This window comes from Ascaphus truei, chromosome 6 (genome assembly GCF_040206685.1).
Source record: "Ascaphus truei isolate aAscTru1 chromosome 6, aAscTru1.hap1, whole genome shotgun sequence".
Taxonomy (NCBI): domain Eukaryota; kingdom Metazoa; phylum Chordata; class Amphibia; order Anura; family Ascaphidae; genus Ascaphus; species Ascaphus truei.
The window spans coordinates 120,740,657-120,762,808 of record NC_134488.1 but is presented as its reverse complement, the minus strand read 5'-3'; the positions used below and the strand labels follow the sequence as shown (position 1 = coordinate 120,762,808).

The 22,152-nt window shown below is 47.9% G+C and overlaps 2 protein-coding genes across 4 annotated transcripts; one reads left to right on the top strand and one right to left on the bottom strand.

The window, feature by feature from the left end:
- The first annotated feature begins 116 nt into the window (after positions 1-116).
- U2AF1L4 (U2 small nuclear RNA auxiliary factor 1 like 4) lies at positions 117-16,410 on the top strand. 2 transcript variants are annotated; one of them, XM_075606098.1, is made up of 8 exons: positions 117-255; positions 1,499-1,586; positions 2,014-2,080; positions 2,374-2,423; positions 2,612-2,710; positions 10,669-10,802; positions 11,035-11,130; positions 14,531-16,410. In XM_075606098.1, exons 1-8 carry the CDS (start codon positions 212-214, stop codon positions 14,673-14,675), a joined length of 723 nt encoding a protein of 240 aa, XP_075462213.1. In that variant the 5' UTR covers positions 117-211; the 3' UTR covers positions 14,676-16,410. The 2 variants fall into 2 exon arrangements, with proteins under 2 accessions (XP_075462213.1, XP_075462214.1); XM_075606099.1 differs by having other exon boundaries at positions 11,035-11,171; positions 14,531-14,668.
- Positions 3,078-10,328, bottom strand: LOC142497789 (G protein-activated inward rectifier potassium channel 4-like). 2 transcript variants are annotated; one of them, XM_075606097.1, is made up of 4 exons: positions 10,000-10,328; positions 6,943-7,177; positions 5,564-6,779; positions 3,078-4,838 (listed from the first exon to the last, which is right to left on the bottom strand). In XM_075606097.1, exons 2-4 carry the CDS (start codon positions 7,168-7,170, stop codon positions 4,462-4,464), a joined length of 1,821 nt encoding a protein of 606 aa, XP_075462212.1. In that variant the 5' UTR covers positions 7,171-7,177; positions 10,000-10,328; the 3' UTR covers positions 3,078-4,461. The 2 variants fall into 2 exon arrangements, with proteins under 2 accessions (XP_075462212.1, XP_075462210.1); XM_075606095.1 differs by having other exon boundaries at positions 10,012-10,328.
- Positions 16,411-22,152: the final 5,742 nt, after the last annotated feature.

The window sequence follows — 22,152 nt, the reverse complement described above, 5'->3', positions numbered from 1 at the left end:
ACATATCAGCAGGGAGCGAAACCAGACTGTAGCTAGCGAGAAGCCGCCACTCACCCCGGACTTGTGTCACTTCCCTACCTCGTCCCTCACATAGGACTACAAGAGGGTGGCGGAAGTGGGGCGGCGGGGCCAGCACCGGATGTGACGTAAGTGGTGTGAAGCGGGAAGTGAGCGCCCGGAGAGCAGGGAAGGAGTGAGCGCGAGAGGGAAGATGGCGGAATATTTAGCCTCGATTTTCGGAACGGAAAAGGATAAGTAAGTGGCGGATTTTACCCCGGGTCGGGGTACGGGGGCGGGTGTAACCCGTGTTCTCAGGGTAACGGGAGGCTGCAGGAGCCAAGTAATGAAGCCGCACTGCCAGCACACTACCCGCACAATGCAGCGCCTGCTTCTCTCATACACACGGCCTGCAGGACAGGAGGGACACCGCTGGTGTGGGCTCGCACCATCTGAGTGCAGGAGAAGCAAAGCATAGCCCGGGATCTCCCTATGCGGGGTCTCCCGTGTTATTGGCGATAATAATCACCCTGTGTGTCTTCACGTATATGTGCTCCCCACGTTGTACGGGTCTGTGGGATATAATAATATGAATCTGCTTCTCTGTGGGGGGTGTGATCACTAAGAGGTAGCCCCGGTTTACACAGGTCTTTTTTTGGTGGGGGAACGAAGTCCCCACATCATCTTATATGGGGGGTCGGGGGTGGGGGGGGATCAATGCCTTTTATACCGTATTTATTGATGCAATCTTAAATTATTTATTGTATTTTAGATCAGGGTGCTCCACTCCAGTCGCCAGGACCCCCAACAACAGGTCGGGTTTTCATGATATCCCTGCTTCAGTCTTTGACCGAGGCACTGATTGAGCCATCTGTGCTGAAGCTGGGATATCCTGAAAACCTGACCGGTGTGTAGGGGGGGGGGGGGGAGAGGTCTTGAGGACTGGAGTTGAGAACCTATGCTTTAGATATAAATGTTTTATTTGTAGTACAGGTCACTTTCTCTACAAAACTCACAGCCTCCCCCCTACTCGTATTAATTCTATTTTTCTGTTTCATAGATGTGTTTTCTGGTGTTGGTATGCTCATACAATTTATTGCCACAATTAGTCCTTGTAAGCAGCCAGATCTAGTTAGGACATACCCGTGTGTATGCATTATTGTTGCTGATTGCCTCTATAATTTTCTCTCTGGGGGGGGTTATTCATTAAAGCATGTTGGTGACGATCAGGTGCTACTGCACTTTAAAGAACAACCTCCTTAGAGGCAGTTTGTTTTCACCTGTTCACTCCTCTTATTCTGCTTTCTGTGGGTATCCCTGCTCTCCCAGTTCTATCATTTCAGCTTCATTAGGGGTAAAAAAATAAACAATACAATTTTATCATGTTACATGTTTACTCCATGATTTTATGTTTTTGTTTGAGCAGAAGAATTCCCTATCTTTTCCCTATGCATGTTTTGTAATGGGCTTTCAGTTGACAAATTGCTCTCTTATTTTTAAGGGTAAACTGCTCCTTCTACTTCAAGATTGGAGCTTGTCGTCATGGAGACCGCTGCTCCCGGCTGCACAATAAACCCACCTTCAGCCAGGTAACATGCTCCCTTTCTAGCCCCTCCCACCGCTCCTGCCACACATCAGAGGCCTGTTTTATCTTGGTGTCTCCCTGTTGTCCTTTATCACAACCATAATAACAATGTGCTGCCTCCTATCCCCAGTAGCTTAATGCAGATCTGAGTGTTTAAAAATATGCCTTTGTTATTGGTTCTGATACGGGTTAATGGACCAACCTGAGAACTCTCAGCAGATGTAGTTGTGTATGAGATTCTTGGATCGTGTACTGCTATTGTTGATCTGGAGAGGAGTCGTGTGTGGTCTTGAAAGATTGTGTACATTGGTAAAGAACTTAACTCTTAATGGGTTAAGTAGGCAACAGTGCATGCAATCAATCTTTATCTCCTTAGGACCTGTATAGTTACTGCACATGTCCACTGTCTCACTCTTACTGACTTATTTCAGACTATCGTGCTGCTGAACCTCTATCGTAACCCTCAGAACACGGCGCAGAGTGCTGACGGCTCTCACTGTAAGTTACTCTAAGATTTTGACTACTCCAGTCGGTGCACCATTGATGCCCGCACCTCTGTGTTTTCCAAGGTCCTTACCTTCTGTGATGGGCACTCACCGGTTGAGGCCTAGTAACCATTACCCCCTCTTTGCCAGTGCTTTTTAACTCTTGCAGAGTGGCCTACGACTCAATCTGTTGTGTTACCAGTCCCTCAGGGAAGGGGGCTATCCATTGGCATCCATTATAGTAGGCTCTGATCAGCTCAGTAAAGAGGCTCAAGAAGGCCTCATCTCTCCAACCCTCTCTTTCAGGCCATGTGAGTGACGTACAGGTGCAGGAACATTACGACAACTTCTTTGAGGTAAGTGATCCTCCAGGGATGAGAATAGGTATCTCGGCATGTCCTGGTCTTGTGTGATTAGCAGATCAGAGCTTATTACCATCATTTTTAATTTATAAAGCACCAACATCTTCTGCAGTACAGTAAAGTGGGGACATCTGCGAGTTGTGCACCTTTGGCCTCACGTCTCTATGTAATCCTGTCTACAGGAGGTTTTCACAGAAGTTGAACAGAAATATGGTGAGATCGAAGAGATGAATATCTGTGACAACCTTGGGGACCATCTGGTGGGGAATGTCTATGTCAAGGTAAGCTCGCCTTTTTCGTCTGCTCTGTGTTCCATTTACTGTCGGTGATTGCACTGCCCCTCTCTGCCTTCCTCGCCGTCTACCTCCCATCTCTTCTGTCTCCAGTTCCGCCACATTACTGCTTTCATTTGTCACTTGACTCCATTAACCAGAGCTTCATCCTCTCACTTGCTCGCACAAAGTCTCTCCAGACGATGCTCTCTACTCTCTCTCATTTCCCCTTTTTGCTTTGTGTTTCTTTTCTCCTATATCGAACCTGTCATGAAAAACCCCCGATGATAACCTGCGCTCTTTCCTCGCCCTGCCTTTGTTTGAATGCCCCCTTTTCCCGAGCTCTGCCACTCAGCACATACACCACCAAGGTTTTTATTATTTTATTGCAAATAAAAATACTGCCAGTGAGCACATTCCCAAGTCCCAGACAGGTCTGCAACCCTACCGTTCCCCCATTGTCGCTCAGCATGCAAGGTTTTCACTGCCGCAAGGGATTCTGGGTAATGACATGCAAATGAGCACACACTGTCACCCTTTCCTTGTCCAATTTAACATGGAGCCCTATAAGCTTACACCTGCCACATTACACAGCTTTTCCGCACAGCCTGGGTTACAGAAGTGTATAGCAAGTAACCATACTCAACCTTTTGGGTCTCGTCATGGTGAGGCTGGTTATACTGACTTTGCCATGTGAAGCTGCAAGCGGTTTAATTACTAGATTATTTCTTTTTTTACCAAATACATTTGAGTGTTCATATTCATGTGCTTAATGGGGGGGGGGGGGGGGGCGGCACTGATTAGCATTTATGCTAATGTAACTTAAATATGCTATAACTTCTGGCCCCTCTAATGCTCTAATGGAGAAGAAAGCCCCTGAGCACAGGTCTTTCCAGATGTGTCTGGTTATTAGTTGGGTAAATGTAGGTGGTTATATTAGGGCTTCTTGGGTGGTTATTGTCCTGGGATATTTCATGCTCCCCCAGGAGTAGCTTGATGTGTACAGCCACACGCTACCATGTGTTCATTGTGTGCTTTTATCTGGCTTTTGCACGTGAGATCATTCAAAAGCAAAAACTATTCAACATCATGATATATTCAAATGTGCATCATATCTCGGTAGGGCACAGATTTGGCAAAACTAACCTAACACTTGTGCCTGTTTGTCGTTCTTTTGCAGTGTACTAGGTTTTTGTTCCCATTCAGTAATCCTCATCGAGGGTTATGTCAATTGTGAGGGTCATTGGCTGGTGAGCAGCGTTGTATCGCCTTATTGCCGTAATAACCAACTCGTGACACTTTCAATAAACTCCTCTCGGTATATAGTCATATATCGTAGGAGTGGGTCTTTAAGGGAGAAAATCGAAAATGAGAAGTGTGTGATTCTGACAGGGGGTACAAGGACCTGATCTCCATATTGACACAGAAAATATTCCATGCCCCTTCTAGTTTGCTCCACTGCATATAAACAGTTTAAGAGCAAACGTTAAGGTAATGCATATTAACAGAAGTGACCCGTGTAGCAATCAGACTTCATCTCCGCATGTGGTCGCCTTTTTACCCGTGTGTAAACCAGACCGATGGAACGCTCCGTTGCTTAGTTACAGACATGAAGATTATTCGTGCAACATCCTGGCATTTCGGTTAATCTTTAATATCTTAATAGCAATCACTGTGGAATCATGATATCTCGCCTGCAGTGGGTGCGGTGTCCTCTGTCTATTAGGGAAATGGTGTGTGTGTGTCCTGTCCCCCCTAATCTAAAGGTTATATTCACTGCCATTAAAGTCAGAGCTTCGTTCTTCAGCAATGTTACCGATCAATCTCCCGCTGAGATCAGATAATCCCTCCACGGGGCCCCTCTCTTCACCCTCCTCTTCCCTGTCTGTCCCCGTGTGCCTGCGCCCAGTACAGAAGTCTCCATTCTCCCAGATGAAGCTGGATTCGGAGCCCTCCAGCTCCCGGGCCTCCTGTATTTCTTGTGCGCTGCAGCGTGGCAGCTGCACCTCAAACGTCTTGTGGAAACGCTTGTAATCCACACGGAAAGCTCCCTTCTCCAGGCTCATGCAGGGCTCAAAGCGATGGCCCCAGATTATCTCCGTCTCCAGGTATGAGGTCTTGGCTTGGCATGTCATCCCTGTGAGGATAGAGATATTTAGACACGGACGTGTTCTCCAGCCAGTCTGCTTCAGTAACTACCCACCTGCATGCAGTGCTGTGCAATTCTTCCTAGTGCAGTGCACACTACACAAGCAGCAGCGGTCAGTGCTTCCTACCAGCAAAACCCTATTGTTTAGCACAGTCACAACAAAAGAAAGTAATGTTTCGTAGATGAAACATTTCTTGGGGTGCCCCATGTGTGTTCTCAGCCTGAACTGCCCTATCTCCTATTGTAAAATGTGTGGCCCGTGACATTTAGACTTCATTACTGATGTTTACCTGTATGGGTCTTTTTTTCCATACTTGCGTATACTAGCAAAAGACAAGAAGCCCCAGGGCTGCATCCAATGTGACAAATTATATAGTCCAATATGTACCTGTTTTTTCCTTTTCATATGTTGGGGTCATCTAGTTAAACATTTTTAAGCTTTCCAACCATCCCAAGGTATCCCCTCTTCTGCAAGTCCCAACACTACTGTGTACCTGTAAAAAGCCCTCCTCACCTCTCAAATGGAGGGAGAACTGTCTTAATAGACTGGTCATCCATGTGTAACAAGACCTGCAATTTAAAAGTGGGTTGAGTGATCTTAAAACGATGGAAGAGGGCTCACAAACCTCCAAACAGTTGTCCAGAGTTGGCCCTCTGGTTGCCATGTGGCCTTTGTGTGTAAAAGCCCTGCCCTTATACCAGTGTTAACTTACCTGTGGCCTCTACGATTCCCTCCAGTATAACGATGATCTCGAACTGCTCTCGGAGGAGCTGCTGGGGACCCATATCCCAAAAGGGACTGTTCTCGTCAATCACGTGACAGATTACCTGCGGCTCCACCAAGAATAATCGGTCCTCACCGGTCTCGTACCCAAGGTTGATCTCTGACTGCTCAAGAGGAAGAAACTCCCCTTCATATGTCTGTCGTGACTTGATGAGCTTGGCCCTGATTTTAGCATCCACCATGTGGCTGTCCCTGAGGTCACCGATTCGGAACATTAGGCAGAGTCGCTCGTCACGAGGGCAAACCACGCAGCTCTGGCTGAAGATGAGTGTCTGGGCTCTCTTCTTGGGTCGAGAGATCTTGACAAACATGCAACCCACCATGAGAGCATCGATCATGGAACCCACAATGGACTGTGCCATGATGAGGTAGACTCCTTCGTAGCAGTTAGAAGTCACCATGCGGGAGCCATAACCAATGGTGCGCTGGGTTTCCACAGAGAAGAGAAGGGCCGAAGTGAAGCTGTCCACGTTCTGGAAACAAGGGCCCCACTCTGCATTGCCAATATTGCTCAGGTCTTGGCGCCACAAAGCATCCAAGTAATAGATTGTGGCAAAGAGCAGCCAGGTGAGGATGTAGCACATCATGAAGACAAAGAGGAACCAGCGATACTTGAGGTCAACGATGGTGGTGAAAATGTCAGAAAGGAAGCGTCCCTTCTCCTCAATGCGCCCGAGGTTGACCTGGCATTTGCCATCCTTTCTGACATACCTTTGACGTTCTCTTTGGGTAGAGGCCTTGCTTTGATGACGCTCGGCTTCCATCAGCTTGCACCGTTGCTTGGGTAGCCGCTCGGGTCCAGTAGCCGGGGCAGAAAAGAATCCGCGGGGTGGCATGTTATGGTAGCGAGGGCCATGGGTGATATCGGGCACACTCGAGGCATGCTTGGGGTACCAGCGGGAGCTGCCAATGCCTCCATCCCTCAGTGAAGAGCGGCGGTACTTGGGGAGGTCGGAAGAGATGCACACACTATGGCGGGGCCTGGTGGCAGAAGGGTAGCCAATATCATTGTTGCTCATGTGGCGCTTATACGCACTGCGGGGCATTATGTCAGGGAGGGGCAGGTCCGGGTGAGTGGGGGGTGGTAGTGGATGAGGGGGTAGCTTTGGCTCTGCTGTGTAAGTGGGGACCACCACACATTCTGGCTGTAGAAAGGTGAGAAAGGGAAAGAAGTTAATAGATCATCATTTAGGACTTGTGTATAGTGCGGGCTGAGTATGCAGATCTGTGTTTGTGACAATAGCTGATTTTGCGGTGTTTGAAGAAAATGTGATCGGAGTAGTCTAAGTTTGTAGGTATCACGCTCACCTTCTGTGGAAAGCTGCAGTAGCGGTTGGTGTCTGTGGGGGGGCGTGGTAGGTAGGCCAGGATCTGCCTGGATTTGCTGGAAGGGCAGCGACCGTTCAACTGGAGGCCGCCTGCTTTGTCAGTCTCGATCCCCTTTCCTTGCAGGGACACACTTGGCATCCTGATGCTGACAGCTGTTTGGATAAGAGGGGGTGTGTGCACGCCACGCTGATACTCTGTCCGTGTCATCAATTCTCTGCACAGGAGACAAAGGAAGCTTTTCCTTAGGAGGCTAGAGGTGCTCGAGAGACATATCCCCATCTTCATGAGCCTAATCCGTTCTCACCTGCTGCATTGTGAGACCAAAAGGTGCAGTCCCACCAAGAACCAGACTGAACCAATCCAATGTCTTGTAGATTAAACCTATGTAAGATTAGTGCCACCTTTAAAATATCAAACTTATTGATTCCTACTAGGATCAATATCTTTGTGAGAGCCAGGTGCTACTAGCAAGCCTCTCCTCCATACGGTAACTCGATACATACCGAAACCAAGACTGCGGCCCACTGATCATATCGTATCAAAATGTACCGATCTATAAAGCAAGTGGAGAGAGAGCAGCCCCAGTGCCTGGGCTCCCTTATGTAATGAGCCATATTCTCAGCGTGCGTGGGGGGCTCTTTACTTGTAATATCATACTTTTCTGAAATGCTTGCTTATAATCCAAGTCCCAGAGCAATGGAATAATGCCATTTGCAGTAATCATTGGAAGTTTATCCTGGAAATGCATTGTTACACGAAGCAGATGATGGGTTCTACTGCCCGTGCCTCTTTCCTTATCTACAAGGTAGAGACATGACCTGAATACATTTCATTGCAGAGCTATTACAGCGTAGTCGGGGGTTTGTCCTCTCAGAAAACAAATGGGTTAACTCAAACTTTTTTTTTTATATATATATTTACGTTCTATTACTGCCATTAATTCAGTTTGATCTGTACTTTTAAGTCCGACCCTTAACCATTGTATGGTGCCAAGCTGTCCCCCACTCCCACCCACCCCCACAAGTTATCTGTCCCTGATTTGGAGTGGAAAGATTCTGTTGGGAATAAGGGCTGTTATATACAGCATGCGGCCGTGCGTTCCTATGCGAACGCGTGTGCACATGCCGCATGCTTTTCCTGTCTATAGAGCCGGGAGCTGCAGGTAATGTATATGTGTATGTGTGTGCATGGGTTGTGTGAGTGAAAGGAAGTTCTAAATAAGATATATTTTTTTTAAAGAAAAAAGTTTAATAAATATTTTTTTTGTAGTTTTGCAATCATTGACACGCACACACACACACGCACACACACGCACACACGCACACACACACACACTCATCCACACACATACAGACATCCACACACCCACATTCAGACATCCACACACCCACATTCAGACATCCACACACCCACATACAGACATCCACACACCCACATTCAGACATCCACACACCCACATTCAGACATCCACACACCCACATTCAGACATCCACACACCCACATACATACATCCACACACCCACATACATAAATCCACACACCCACATACATACATCCACCCATACACATACATACATCCACCCATACACATACATACATACACCCATACACATACATACATCCACACACCCACACACATACATACACCCACACACCCACACACATACATACACCCACACACATACATACACCCACACACCCACATACAGACACCCACACACCCACATACATACACCCACACACCCACATACATACACCCACACACCCACATACATACACCCACACACCCACACACCCACATACATACATCCACACACCCACATACATACATCCACACACCCACATACATACATCCACACACCCACATACATACATCCACACACCCACATACATACATCCACACACCCACATACATACATCCACACACCCACATACATACATCCACACACCCACACACCCACATACATACATCCACACACCCACATACATACATCCACACACCCACATACATACATCCACACACCCACATACATACATCCACACACCCACATACATACATACACCTATACACATACATACACCCACACACCCACACACATACATACACCCACACACATACATACACACACCCACACATACACCCACCCACACACATACACCCACACACCCACATACATACACCCACACACCCACACACATACATACACCCACACACATACATACACCCACACACATACATACACCCACACACCCACATACATACACCCACCCACACACCCACATACATACACCCACACACCCACATACATACACCCACACACCCACATACATACACCCACACACCCACATACATACACCCACACACCCACACACCCACATACATACATCCACACACCCACATACATACATCCACACACCCACATACATACATCCACACACCCACATACATACATCCACACACCCACATACATACATCCACACACCCACATACATACACCCACCCACACACCCACATACATACACCCACACACCCACATACATACACCCACACACCCACATACATACACCCACACACCCACATACATACATCCACACACCCACATACATACATCCACACACCCACATACATACACCCACACACCCACATACCTACACCCACACACCCACATACATACACCCACACACCCACATACATACACCCACACACCCACATACATACACCCACACACCCACATACATACACCCACATACATACATCCACACACCCACATACACACACACCCATACATACATTTGAGCGCAGGCAGCGGCGCGAAAAGATGATTTTCCTCATCTTCGCTGCTGTCTGTCGGCTCCCCTCTCCCTGCCGTGCGCGCGCGGCCCTTCTATAGAAAGGCTGACTAACGTCAGCCAACTAACATTCGGCGCGCGTGCATGGCGTAGCACGCGCCTGGCACTATAGAACGTGCCTAAGGGTATACAATCACTATTGCCAATGCATAAGTTACTAGAAGCTCCCACTTATTACTGACCCACCTGTGCGCTCACTTCTCTCCGGGGGAGGTCTCTCCACTGTGGGGGTCTCCAGTTGGAGCAGGCGTTTTTCTGAGCATCTGTATTTGTAAGTTTTATCTCCGTGCCTGATCTGGGTGTGGGTCGAGTCTCAGTGTCCCTGGGGTTATGTGGCGTCGGTGACTGCTTTTCCTGTGTGTAGTGAGCTTGTCTCAGAACACTTGGCATTCCAGGCCCGAGACTGAAACACAGAGTGTCCTAGTGTTTTGTGCTGGAGATATGGCGTGTGTCTGGGATTGATCTACATACCTGCCTCTGTCTTTGTGTCCCAGATCTGTGTCAAATCCTAATTAACTTAAACCTGATTAAGTGCATCTATATTAAGCTGTTGGCGTGTGCGAGCGTGACTACGACACTAACACTTGTCCTCAGAGATGTACCAGGCACTTCCACACTTCCCCTTCCTATCCTGTACTTCTAAGAAATGGTCAGCTCTTCTGCCCAATGGCTACTTTCCCCTCCCTGTAGCCTATGCATTGCATAAGGCCTGGCAGTGCCGGCTTTATTTCAACACCGAATGATGTCTGTCCGGCTGCGCTGGGAAACAATAGGTGCCCATTAGTCTCCAGTTCTTCCCAGTTCAGGTGCCACCTGTGTGTAAATGATTTTCTCTCTCTCTGCTCTTTGCTGCAGTTTCGGCGGGAGGAGGATGCAGAGCGTGCTCTCAAAGAACTGAATGATCGCTGGTTCAATGGTCAGGCTATTCATGCAGAGCTGTCTCCTGTCACAGACTTCAGAGAGTCCTGCTGCCGGCAGTATGAGATGGGGTGAGTTCCTGCGCTCTTTCTGTTTCTCTAGGGGTCTCCGCTAGTCTCGTCTGCCTTTTTATTTCCTGTGGCTTTAGCTTATTATGTCTGTCCTGCTCTCGTCTTCAGGTTTCTGTCTCTCCTTGGTCCTATTTGCCACGTCTCTCCTTCTTTCCTTCCCCCTCTTCTTTTAGCAGTCTCTCCCTTGTCCCTGTGAGCTCACGCTCCCTCTCTGCCCTTCTCTCTCTTACAGGGAGTGCACACGTGGAGGTTTCTGTAACTTTATGCACTTGAAGCCTATTTCCAGTGCGCTGCGGCGGCAGCTGTATGGACGAGGGCGCCCTCGGGGGTAAGGACCGTCCTCTCGATGGGGTCATTTGAGGGTTTTTGGCAAGTCACAGAATTACTTTTGTTGCCCACATAAGCCGATTTCTCCATCTAGCTTTGCCACGGGCAGCTGTTGGGTGCTACTGCATTTATTTGGCCACCAAAGGCTAATTATTTTGGGTCACTTGCTGGGTATAGTGAAAGATATATATGGACACTTATAGGAACTTGTGTAAAGCCAGACTGTGCTTGTACGTCTGGCCTATGTTTCTGTTTTTAAGCCCTCTAGAGCTTTAGGATTTTGGTTAGGGACAGAGAACAACCACATACACCGTGCCCATTGCCTGTATTCTAGATTGTGTAAGAGCATATAGTCACGGGCAGAGAACTTCTGTTTGCAGTTTGCTATCCCAAGTATAGTGTTGGGTGCCGCGACGCTGGCGTAAGAGAGGTGGTGTAGAACATAGTGTTTTATAGACAGGGGGCGCCCCACTCCAGGCCTCCAGCCCCTCCAACAGGTTAGGATTTTAGGATATCCCAGCCTCGGCACAGGTGGCTCAATCAGAGGCTCAGTCAAAGACCACCTGTGCTCAAAGGCCACCTGTGCTCAAGCAGGGACTGATTGAGCCACCTGTGCTGAAGCAGGGATATTTTGAAAACCGAGGGAGGGGCGCTTGAGGACTGGAGCTGCACACCCGTGGTAGAGACTAAACTGGAGTCTTGATCCGTGATTCTCGGGCCTTGCAGACAAGACGCTGGAAGGGAGTTATAGATGGGAGGCGGCCGCATGTTAACGCTGGAAGGGGGTTATAGATGGGAGGCGGCCGCTTGTTAACGCTGGAAGGGAGTTATAGATGGGAGGCGGACGCTTGTTAACGCTGGAAGGGAGTTATAGATGGGAGGCGGACGCTTGTTAACGCTGGAAGGGAGTTATAGATGGGAGGCGGACGCTTGTTAACGCTGGAAGGGAGTTATAGATAGGAGGCGGCCGCTTGTTAACGCTGGAAGGGGGTTATAGATAGGAGGCGGCTGCTTGTTAATGCTGGAAGGGGGTTATAGATAGGAGGCGGCTGCTTGTTAATGCTGGAAGGGGGTTATAGATAGGAGGCGGCCGCTTGTTAACGCTGGAAGGGGGTTATAGATAGGAGGCGGCTGCTTGTTAATGCTGGAAGGGGGTTATAGATAGGAGGCGGCCGCTTGTTAACGCTGGAAGGGGGTTATAGATAGGAGGCCGCTTGTTAACGCTGGAAGGGGGTTATAGATAGGAGGCGGCCGCTTGGCGTGCAGCATTTTATTTATTTTTTTAACCTTTTTCCTTTATCTGGGACTTGTAACAGAAATACAGAAAATAATAGCATTGTATAGTTGGCAGTGAAGTCACAGGCGTATGACTGCGGGTTGTACAAGTCGGTCCAATAAACCGTTTTCTTTGTTTTAGAGATAAAGGTGAGACCAAGGAAGGGGGAGAGATGGGAAAGACAGAGAGAAAGGTGGCGGGGGGGGGGGGGGGGCTGATGGGAGATGGCGGTTCAGTTGTCTCCGTTCCCGTCTATTCATTTGGGGCTCAAGCTAGGGCCAGGATCTGAAGGAGCGGTGGAGCCCCGGCGCCTGGCCATAGTTCCCAGGTTTGGTAAAATTGGGGCGTCTCCTGCTTTAACATAGCGGGGGGCCTTTCCATGCTCATGGCCGTATTTATTCTATTAACAACTGTGCTTTTGGAGGCGGTTTTTATTTGTTTCCAAGCCGCTGCGATTGAGCACCTGGCGGCTGTCAAAATGGAGGAGGTCAGCCTGGATAATGGGGAAGGGAGGTCTTCTATTGGTTTTCCCAGCACATATGTCGGGGGGGTCCAAGGGGACCTCCAGTCCAAGGGTTTCATGGAGAAGTTTCTGAACTCTGGTCCAGAACTTCTGGATCTCCGGACATGACCACCAAGGCGTGCAGCATTTGTGTTAGTTTATTTGATCCGTTTTTCATGAGGCCTAATGCAGGTGTGGCCAACTCCAGTCCTCAAGGTCCACCAGCAGGCCAGGTTTTCAGGGTATCACTGCTTCAGCACAGGTGGTGCAGTCGAAGATTGAGCCATCTGTGCTGAAGAGGGATATTCTAAAAACCTGACCTGTTGGGGGCCTTTGAGGACTTTAGCTGGCCTTCCCTGGCCTAATGCATACAAAAAAAGTGTGTGTGTGTGTGTGTGTGTGTGTGTGTGTGTGTGTGTGTGTGTGTCCCAACTCCAGTCCTCATGGGCCCCCAACAACCCAGATTTTAAGGGTATCCTCAGATTAGCACAGGTGACTCCATGTTCACCGAACCACCTGTGCGTCAAGCATGGGTGTCTTTCAAAACCTTTACTGTCAGGTGACATTGAGGACTGGAGGTGGCTGTCACTGTTCTAAAGAAGTGCATGTGCGAGTGTGTCTGCTCTCCTCACCGGCGGTAACCCAATAAGGTGACAAAACAAATAATGAAAGGCTCCGTGGCACAGAGGAAATATATGGCTGTGACGTAAACACATGAATGCAGAACCTGCTACTAAATTACATCAGCTTTCCTGCTTCCATTCCCCGGGTACCCTTTTTTATTTTTTTTCCTACTGATTTTGTTCACGATAGATAGACTTGGACCAAGCGGTGGCATATTGTCCATCTTGAGAGGTCCTCATTCAGGACTAAAAGATGAAGGGAATAGATTCGCTTAAAGGTGCTGTTCCAGCCAGCAGAACGGTGCAATCTGCATTTTTGTTCATCCCCAGTACTTTTGTACGTGCAACAGTTTAAACATCATACATATCCATAAAGATCATAAACCCCCCAAGAGGAGGAGCGGCTCAGTGAGTTAAGACACTGACTGGCACAGAGTTTGAAGCAGGGGAGCCGGCTCCTTGTGACCTTGGGCACGTCACTTTATCTCCCTGTGCCTCAGTTACAAAAAACAGAGTGTCAGCTCCACGGGGCGGGGACCTGTGCCTGCAAAATGTCTCTGTAAAGCGCTACGTAAACCTAGCAAAGCTATACAAGAACATGCTATTATTATAATAATAATAATAAGCTTTAGGGACTATGGAGACTTTAACAGATTAATTTTTTTTTTTTTAATGACGACTTCTGCCAGTCAGGTTTTGTTTACAAATGTTATCCGTCATCTACCGTTAACCTATTCAACCTGCCGCTGTCATTAGTTTACTTTGGTCCTTGGGACTGGCCAGCACACACACAGAGTGAATGCTGTTGCAGTTGGAATACATGATATGTGAAGGTGGGCTGTTTGCAGCTTTTGCTTCTGTACACCACTCACCCGAGGTCCGCAAGGGATCGTTAAGCAGCCAGTCGTGTACATGCATCCCCGGCGCGCTTGGCTTATTCGGAATATGTTTGCTGTGTATGCCCGAGGTTTAATACGTGCCTCTCTTGCTCCTCCCCCAGGGGTGTGCCAAAGCCTCAGTCCCCTAAACGCTTCCCGGACAGACACCGTCCCAACGACCGGGGAGGAGATCGGGGAGGGGACAGAGGAGACAGAGGAGGACGCCGGCGCTCCCGTTCGCCCCGACACAGACACGGCCGCTTCTAAGGAGGAATTTGTCACCCGTCACGAGGGGGGTAGCGGGGTGGGAGAACCGGGGAGGGGGGGGGGGGGGAGAAGGGAGGGCAGCAGCACCGCTCCCCAACTGGGCACCCTGACTTTAACCCCTTTGCTGCCAGAGGGGTTCCTTCCACCTCATTGCTAGGCAATGCGATTTTAGGCCTTTCCCCTCCCCTGGCAGTGAAGGGGTTAAACACTAGAGACTTTATATGGCATTGTAGGTGGCACATGACGAGCAAACACCTACTGTGCCGGCCTGACCCTTCTGTGAGGTGGTCAGATGCAGACCTGCACTCTCGCCCTCTGCAGGCTCCAGTGACGAGGCATCTCGCCCCCAAGGTTGAAGTCCTGGCAAATCTACGGGCAAGATGCCTTCCAGCGGGCGGCACACACCTCTGCCAGTCTCTATGTGCCAACCTCCCCATAAGCAGCGGGTTGGGATTCCCGGTTCAGGGCTGCCCACTCTTTCACTTAACCGTTTCTCCGCCAGAGAAGCCAGCAAAGCCTGGCATAGCCTTAAGTAAAAGAGTGTGCAGGCGGTGGCGGGCAGCACCCACGCCCAGGCAGCCACGCGTAGCGCCAAACCGGACCAATGACAGTAATCTGGTTACTAGCATAAAAGTTGGGGATGTATTTTAAATCTTCTTTTGAACGTCTTGACGTTGTCCATTATTTTCCATTTACAGTTAGGACTCTAAAGGGACTTGCGATCTCCAGACTTTTCTCGACCCTCGGTTAGCGATTCCTATATTTTTCTTTGTATGATACATGCCAAACTAGAAAGGCACAGGGCAGAGCAAGGCATAGGTGGATGAGGCAGATTGACAAGGGCATTAAAACCTGCCCCAATCTGCAGGAAACAGTGTTTATAAACATTGCCAGGTAAACGTCCCAAAAATATTTAACATGTATTCTTGTTGTGTGTTTTTTTTTTTTTTAAACCTTTTTCTGCCAGATGAGCCAGGATCTGACAGCAACAGGCTTGTAAATATCACACTGCCTCTAGTCCCTTCCTTTGTGGGACTGCGTCATCTTTTTTTAAAGGTGCAGTTTCCCCTGTGTTTTTTATTTTTTTGGGGGGTGGAAGATTTCGTCACCATACTCTGCAATAGGGTGTCTGATGTTTCTCCCCAACCCTGTGCATTAATATGCAGGCTAAGCATCTCTCACTTGGTATACCTCAGAGAACTTGATCTGATAAGATTAAGGTGACCTCTTATCTGGTCAGAACCTTTTGAAGTCTGCATGGAGAGCAGCACTGTGCTGCCTGCTGAGGAAGTCGCTTAACCACAGGCGTTGCCATAAGTACTCGGCTGTGGCCCTTTTTTAATTGAACCCGAAAAATATCTAGGAAGAAAAAAAAATGCATAGGGGTTTGTAATTTCCTTTTATTAGGCATGATACTTTCAAGAGAAACATTTTTGAGGGGTAACTGCACCTTTTTAAAAACACACCCTCCTCCTCCCTTGGACTTCTGCCACCCACACAATCTTCTTACCTGTCAGTGTGTTCCTCAGCCACCAGAGGGAGCTAGTACAAAGTGGAGGCCTTTGGGTGAGCTGTAACAGTGACTTTGCTCAGACTTCTGAGGATTACCCAACTCCTATAGTAAAGTTTTTTTTTTAAAGGATCAGTCCCACTTAGCGCGTCCAATTTTTATTTTTTGTTTTCTAACTTTGTGGAATCGGCTTTGAAAGATTCAATAAAAAGTACGTTTTGCTTATTTGCGTTCTGTTTAAAATGTTTTCCCTATTCTCCCGGGCGCACAAAATTCAAGCACCCACTGCTTCTGTTTAATGATTTACAAAACAAAAAAATACACCTATTCGAGGACTGACGGTCTTCAGCAAACATTTTTGGATAAAGATGGTAAAACCCATCCACGGCATTTGTTTACTATTAAAAAGAAAAATACTTGTTTTTTTTTTTTTTTTTTAAATACGAATATGCCACTGTTCTGTTCACTTTGGGGCTAGAAGTGAATGTCCTTTTTAACATGACTGCCTCAGCTACTAAGGTAATAATGGAGAAGATTGCAATTTAATCCATACAAACACCCCAGCAGGAGAGCAAGAGCGGGATCAATGCTTATTCCATCGCCTCCTTGCCGGACAGGCCTGAAATATTGTTTCAATCGTTCAGCAGTGAAAGTGTTTGATATAATGTGGGATGGGATGGGGGGGAGCATATGTAATATAAAGTTAAAAAAAAACAAACAGTAGTAGATCCAGCACTGAGAAATCAAACATTGTACACACGGAGCAACACGTGCATGATGTCCAGATTATTTGCGGGGCAACACTGCAAATAGAAGCCCAGGGCACAGGCCTTCATCAAATAGAAATGTCATCGACGTGACGTGTCCTTGGACATGAACACTCCTGTGTGTGGATGTGGGAACATTGGACTCCTGAGTGCTGGAGCCTGTAATTAGTATTAGTACTTGGAATAGACTGCTTTTTCCAGTTTTATGTATTATTATTTTGTATTCTATACCTAAAATATACCAGGAGTGGCAAACTATTCTACCAACAGGTTGGGTTTTCCGGATATTCCTGCTTCAGCACAGGCCACTGATCGAGCCACCTGTGCTGGAGCAGGGACCAATTGAGCCACCTGTGATGCAGCAGAGATATCCTGTAAAACCTGACCTCTTGGTGGCCTTTCAGGACTGACGTTGGCCACCCCGGAAATCTACCAAGCTATATATGCATATTCATTGGCCGGCTATACTTGGGAGTATATCCTTACAGGATAGATATCTTGTTTTTATTGGCGAGAAATATTGTTTCAAGTTCAGTATTTTATTTTTTCAATACCAAGTTTTGTTTTGATCTTGAATAGGTCAAAAACATCCCCAGCAATAAATATATTTGGAATGCATAATTTAGGCATAGATTGCGGTGCAGAACAGTTCATGGCTGCATAATGCAGTTACAAGTTTGCTGCGGTCACCGATATTGTTCTGTGGACACAGTACAGTAGATAGATATACAATTTCCAAAGCTGCTTTTGGTTGTACTCCTCTTTCTTCCTGTACAATTTCACTGTCTTAACAGACATTTCCTTCAACTCCGCTGTAGACTGTAGGAAATAATTTTATTTTTTTAAATGGTATTCTTTTCTATGTGGATCAGTTACTGGAGATAATAAAGTTTCTTTGATTATTTCTCCAAGGGGGAAATCCGTTTATTTCTGCGCGCGTGTGTACATATTTCTAACCCTTACCCAAAAGATATTATTTTAAAATACGTTTCCATGGAACGGCTGCTGTGTGATCGTCCCAACTCAAACACTGGATCAAACTTCATTATTTTATTTACAGGTCAAAACCATATGTTAAATTTGCACACACAAAAAATGCAGATGTGTGGGCTGTTCTCCAATGTGGCAGATTAACATAGGCATCTACACCGGAGATGGTCCCACAATATAACGGCCTTCATTGTTATTTGGAAATGTGCTCTCTGGATTTTGAAGAGATTATGGCACTAAGTGTGTCTGTTTCTTGTTCTATAATACCAGGAAATGCCTGTACAGGTAGTCCTCGCTTTACCACGTTCCGCTTTCCGTCGGATGCGTTATCCGACGGCAGCTAATGCAACCCAAAAATGTGTTATACCCCGCAGCAGGTTTCGCGTATCCGACGGAAATCGCCACCGGGTAACATTGGTCCCGCTTTCCGACGGGCGCTATACAACAGCGGTTTGTGGCACACATTGTGTCGGATAAGCGAAGACTCGCTGTACACATTTTTACAGAGGAGGTGAGCTGGGTGAAGAGGACAGTGGCCGGGTGCTTGTGCGTGTGTGGCAGTTTGGTGAGGAGGAGAGTGGCAGTTGCGTGACGTCAGAGCCATAGAGCCACGCAGGCCAATGAGAGGCGTGCGGGGCGGGGCAGGGATACGGAGCAATCTGATTGGCCACATCTACAACCCCACAACTTTCAGATTTATATATTAAGATATATATATAGATATATATCCATATCCAACCGATCACGCACTACCGTATGTCTCACACTCAATGCACAGTCCCACACCTAAGGGGCCCTCGGGCACCCAACCACCCTGGTATCCCCGAATAAGTAGTCCCACGCAGAATGTGTAGGTCAGCGCTGCCCACTAGAACTGAGATGTACGTTGGTGCACTTGTGTTGAGGTACCTGCCCGGTGGTTCCACGCCCTTGCGTGCTGCCGCTGTAGGATGGGATCCACGGATTCGGAGTGGTGAACCACGAAGCCTTCGCCTCTACGGCGGTTGGGTCTCGCGTGGATTGTACTGCCTTTAATAGACTAGTAGCAGGTGTCTGGTCCCAGACCACCTGAGGTCAGGATGCAGCCATGTCCTGGCTTGGTCCCTATCACTGGTGCTACAGGGGCAGTGTCCCTATCTACTGGTCCTGTCCCTGTAGCAACCACATGCTGAAAGGGGAGTCGGGGCCTAACAGGGTATCTGGCCTAGGGCCGGTGCCACAGACACCTACCACACAACCTACCCCTTCCGTGTCCCAGCTCCAACTGGTGCGCTCCTCAGCGCGCCAAATGTATAAGTCTCCTGAGCAGGGAATCCGAGAGCCCTATTGGCTCTGTCGCGCCATGTGGTTATTAGTGCTGCTGCATTCTGGGGGCTGTAGTCCCCGCGGAGCCATCTCTGGCTAATGGCCGCCCTGCAGCTCTGCGCATGTGCGACTCCCTTTCTAATGGCTGCCGCACCGGGGACTTATCTGCGCATGTGCAACTCACTGCGCATGCGTGCGCATAATCAATATGGTGGCTCCCTTTGCGCTCGCTCCGGCAATGCACTCGCCCGGTGCAACCTCCCTGCACAGCCACACTCCCTAGCTGCAGCAGAGGTAAGGGCGAAGCCGGGGGAATACCCAGAGGGGGAACCGGGCTATATGGATAATGGGTCTCATTCCCTTTAAGCAGACAAGTGCTGGACTATTGAGTAACATGGCTAGTGCTGTGTATCAATGGTTGTTATACAATCTCATGCTCTATAAATCGCAAGCTTTTTCGAAAAGAGTTAATACTCGTAATGCAAAATCTTAATTTAAGATTGTTAACGTTTTACTAATGTGAGCATGTCACGGGAGACCAGCGCTTTTAACAGCTTAATACCCGGATCTTTTAATTGGGCAAAGCAAGAGATAAAATAAATTGTGATTTATTTACAGAATGAACATACACAGATTGATTTACAATTACAATGAAAAAATACACTTACTGGAACTGGGTCAAATGAAATAAAATGTTCCCAACATAAAATGTTGCCAAAACAAAGTCTCTAGGCGCAATTTCCCAGGAGTTGCTCGCAAAAAGAGCCTGAAACAGTCCTCGGTCAGCAGCGCAACTTGCCACTGCTGTGTACTCCACTGGAGCTGCTTTTTTCGTGATGAAACTTTAAAATCTTGAAACTTAGGTGTTTCTTGCATGAATCCTTAGATGGTATGAAACTCTTACTGCCTGATGACTCTTGTTACATGATGGAACGTAGATGGAACTGCTTCCTGATGAGCTGCAGGGTTTTTTTTAATGCATTAAACAGGCCTATACTTAACCCATGCAGCCAATCTACTCCGTGGGAATAATTCCTTAACTCTATCACGGACTTGCCAGTACCTTTCAAACATGGCAGAGGGGCCTCTCAGTCTGCTCTGGGCATGTGCCAACTTTGCACCTTGGCCGCTTAGAATATGAGGCCCTTCCCCTCTACCCGGTGCCGCTCAGTCTCGGCAGAGCAGCCATCTGCCAGGGTGGCTTTGAAATTCTCTTCCTTGGTAACAAAAGGTTTAACACCTCCATATCCTTGCTAACAAATGGTTAACACCTCCATATCCTGGACTGCCTTTTAAACTGGTCATTTGAAGCTTAGAGGGTGGAGTAGCTCCCTCTGTTTCCTATGCAAATGTATTTTTATACATACTGAATGACTTCCTCTGACCATTACTTTAATAAAAATCTAAACCTAGGGGACTTTTATTCATCAATTTTTTATATACCTTTATAAAAATTGCGCTATAACCTTTATAATGATTTTAACTGACTAGTGCTCATAGCGAATCTCAGTGTGCTAGGACCTTACTAGAAGGAGCTAGCTAAAATCCGTTCGCTGTGCTGCGGGCTGCTAGGTTTTAAAACCATTTTTTTTCTTTGCGCGGTTACAGGGAAACACTGTTACAGTAATACATTTCATAGTTAGAAATACATTATTCTCACCACCTTATACCTGGTGGGAGTCATCACACAGACATGTCTATTGAATGCACAGTGTTTTTTTCCATTACTGGGCTGCAGAGCTGACAATCTACATTTTCCCAATATGGCTCAGGGGCCCCCAGCCGGGCCAAATACCTTTATTACTGGCCTGGGTACCCCCTCACCGTCACACCTCCCCACCTCAAAGTGTAGGTGCTGGCACAACCGCCCCATCCGGCGGTTTGACTGGCCGCACAGCTCTTGAGGTTACATGTTCAACAGGACTGTCCTTGCGGGATAGTCCATCCGCATTGCCATGCCCGCTGCTCTCCTCCCCTACTTAGCTGAGCACAGCCCTGATGCCAAAGTCCCAGGCATCCGTCTGCACCAAAAACGTTTTAGAGTAGTCCGGTGCAGCTAGTAAAAGGAGCACTGCCAGTGCGGTTTTTAATGCATGGAAAGCAACTTCACAGGCGGGAGAACAGACAACCAGTACTGAGCGTCGCTTCTGGGACAAGTCAGTCAGGGGTTTAGCCACAGCACTGTACTGCGGGACAAACTTTCTGTAGTAGCCAGCGGTGCCTAGAAAAGCCATAACCTGCTTCCTAGTCTTAGGAATGGGTCACTGCACTGCTGCCTCAACCTTAGCTGGTTCAGGTGTAAGATGCCCTCTGCATAACTTTGCACTCCCTCCAGTAACCTATTGACCAGGCGTTGGAAAGTATCCGGGGCATTCTTCATCCCGAATGGCATCCCTTAAAACTCAGGGGGTCAGGGGGATCTGCCAGTACCCTTTACTTTGATCCCTAGTTGTCAGATGCTTTGCCCCCGCGAGCTCATCTAGCTCATCCATGCGGGGAATGGGATAAGCATCTGACACCATCCCTGCATTGAGCTGCCGGTAGTCCCCACAGAAGCGGGTGGTCCCATCCTTCTTACGTACGGGGACTACCGAACAAGCAAAAGGACTCTGAGATGGTACAATTATCCCTAGGGCCAGCATCTCTCCTACCTCCTGTGATTGCAGCCTTTTCTGGGGTACCCATGGGGTACCAAAAACTGCAGGCAGGTTCGGTGAGTATCAAGGAATCTTTATTTACGAGTGCACAAGGAGGTGTCACTTCAACAAGCTGTTTCAGTGTGATCTGGGGTGAGGGTCATCCCAGTCTCAGTATATATACATTACATATAACCCTTATCTTATATGCATATATTATCCCTTCACCCAATCCACAAGCTCCACAATTCACCCATCCCATAATACTT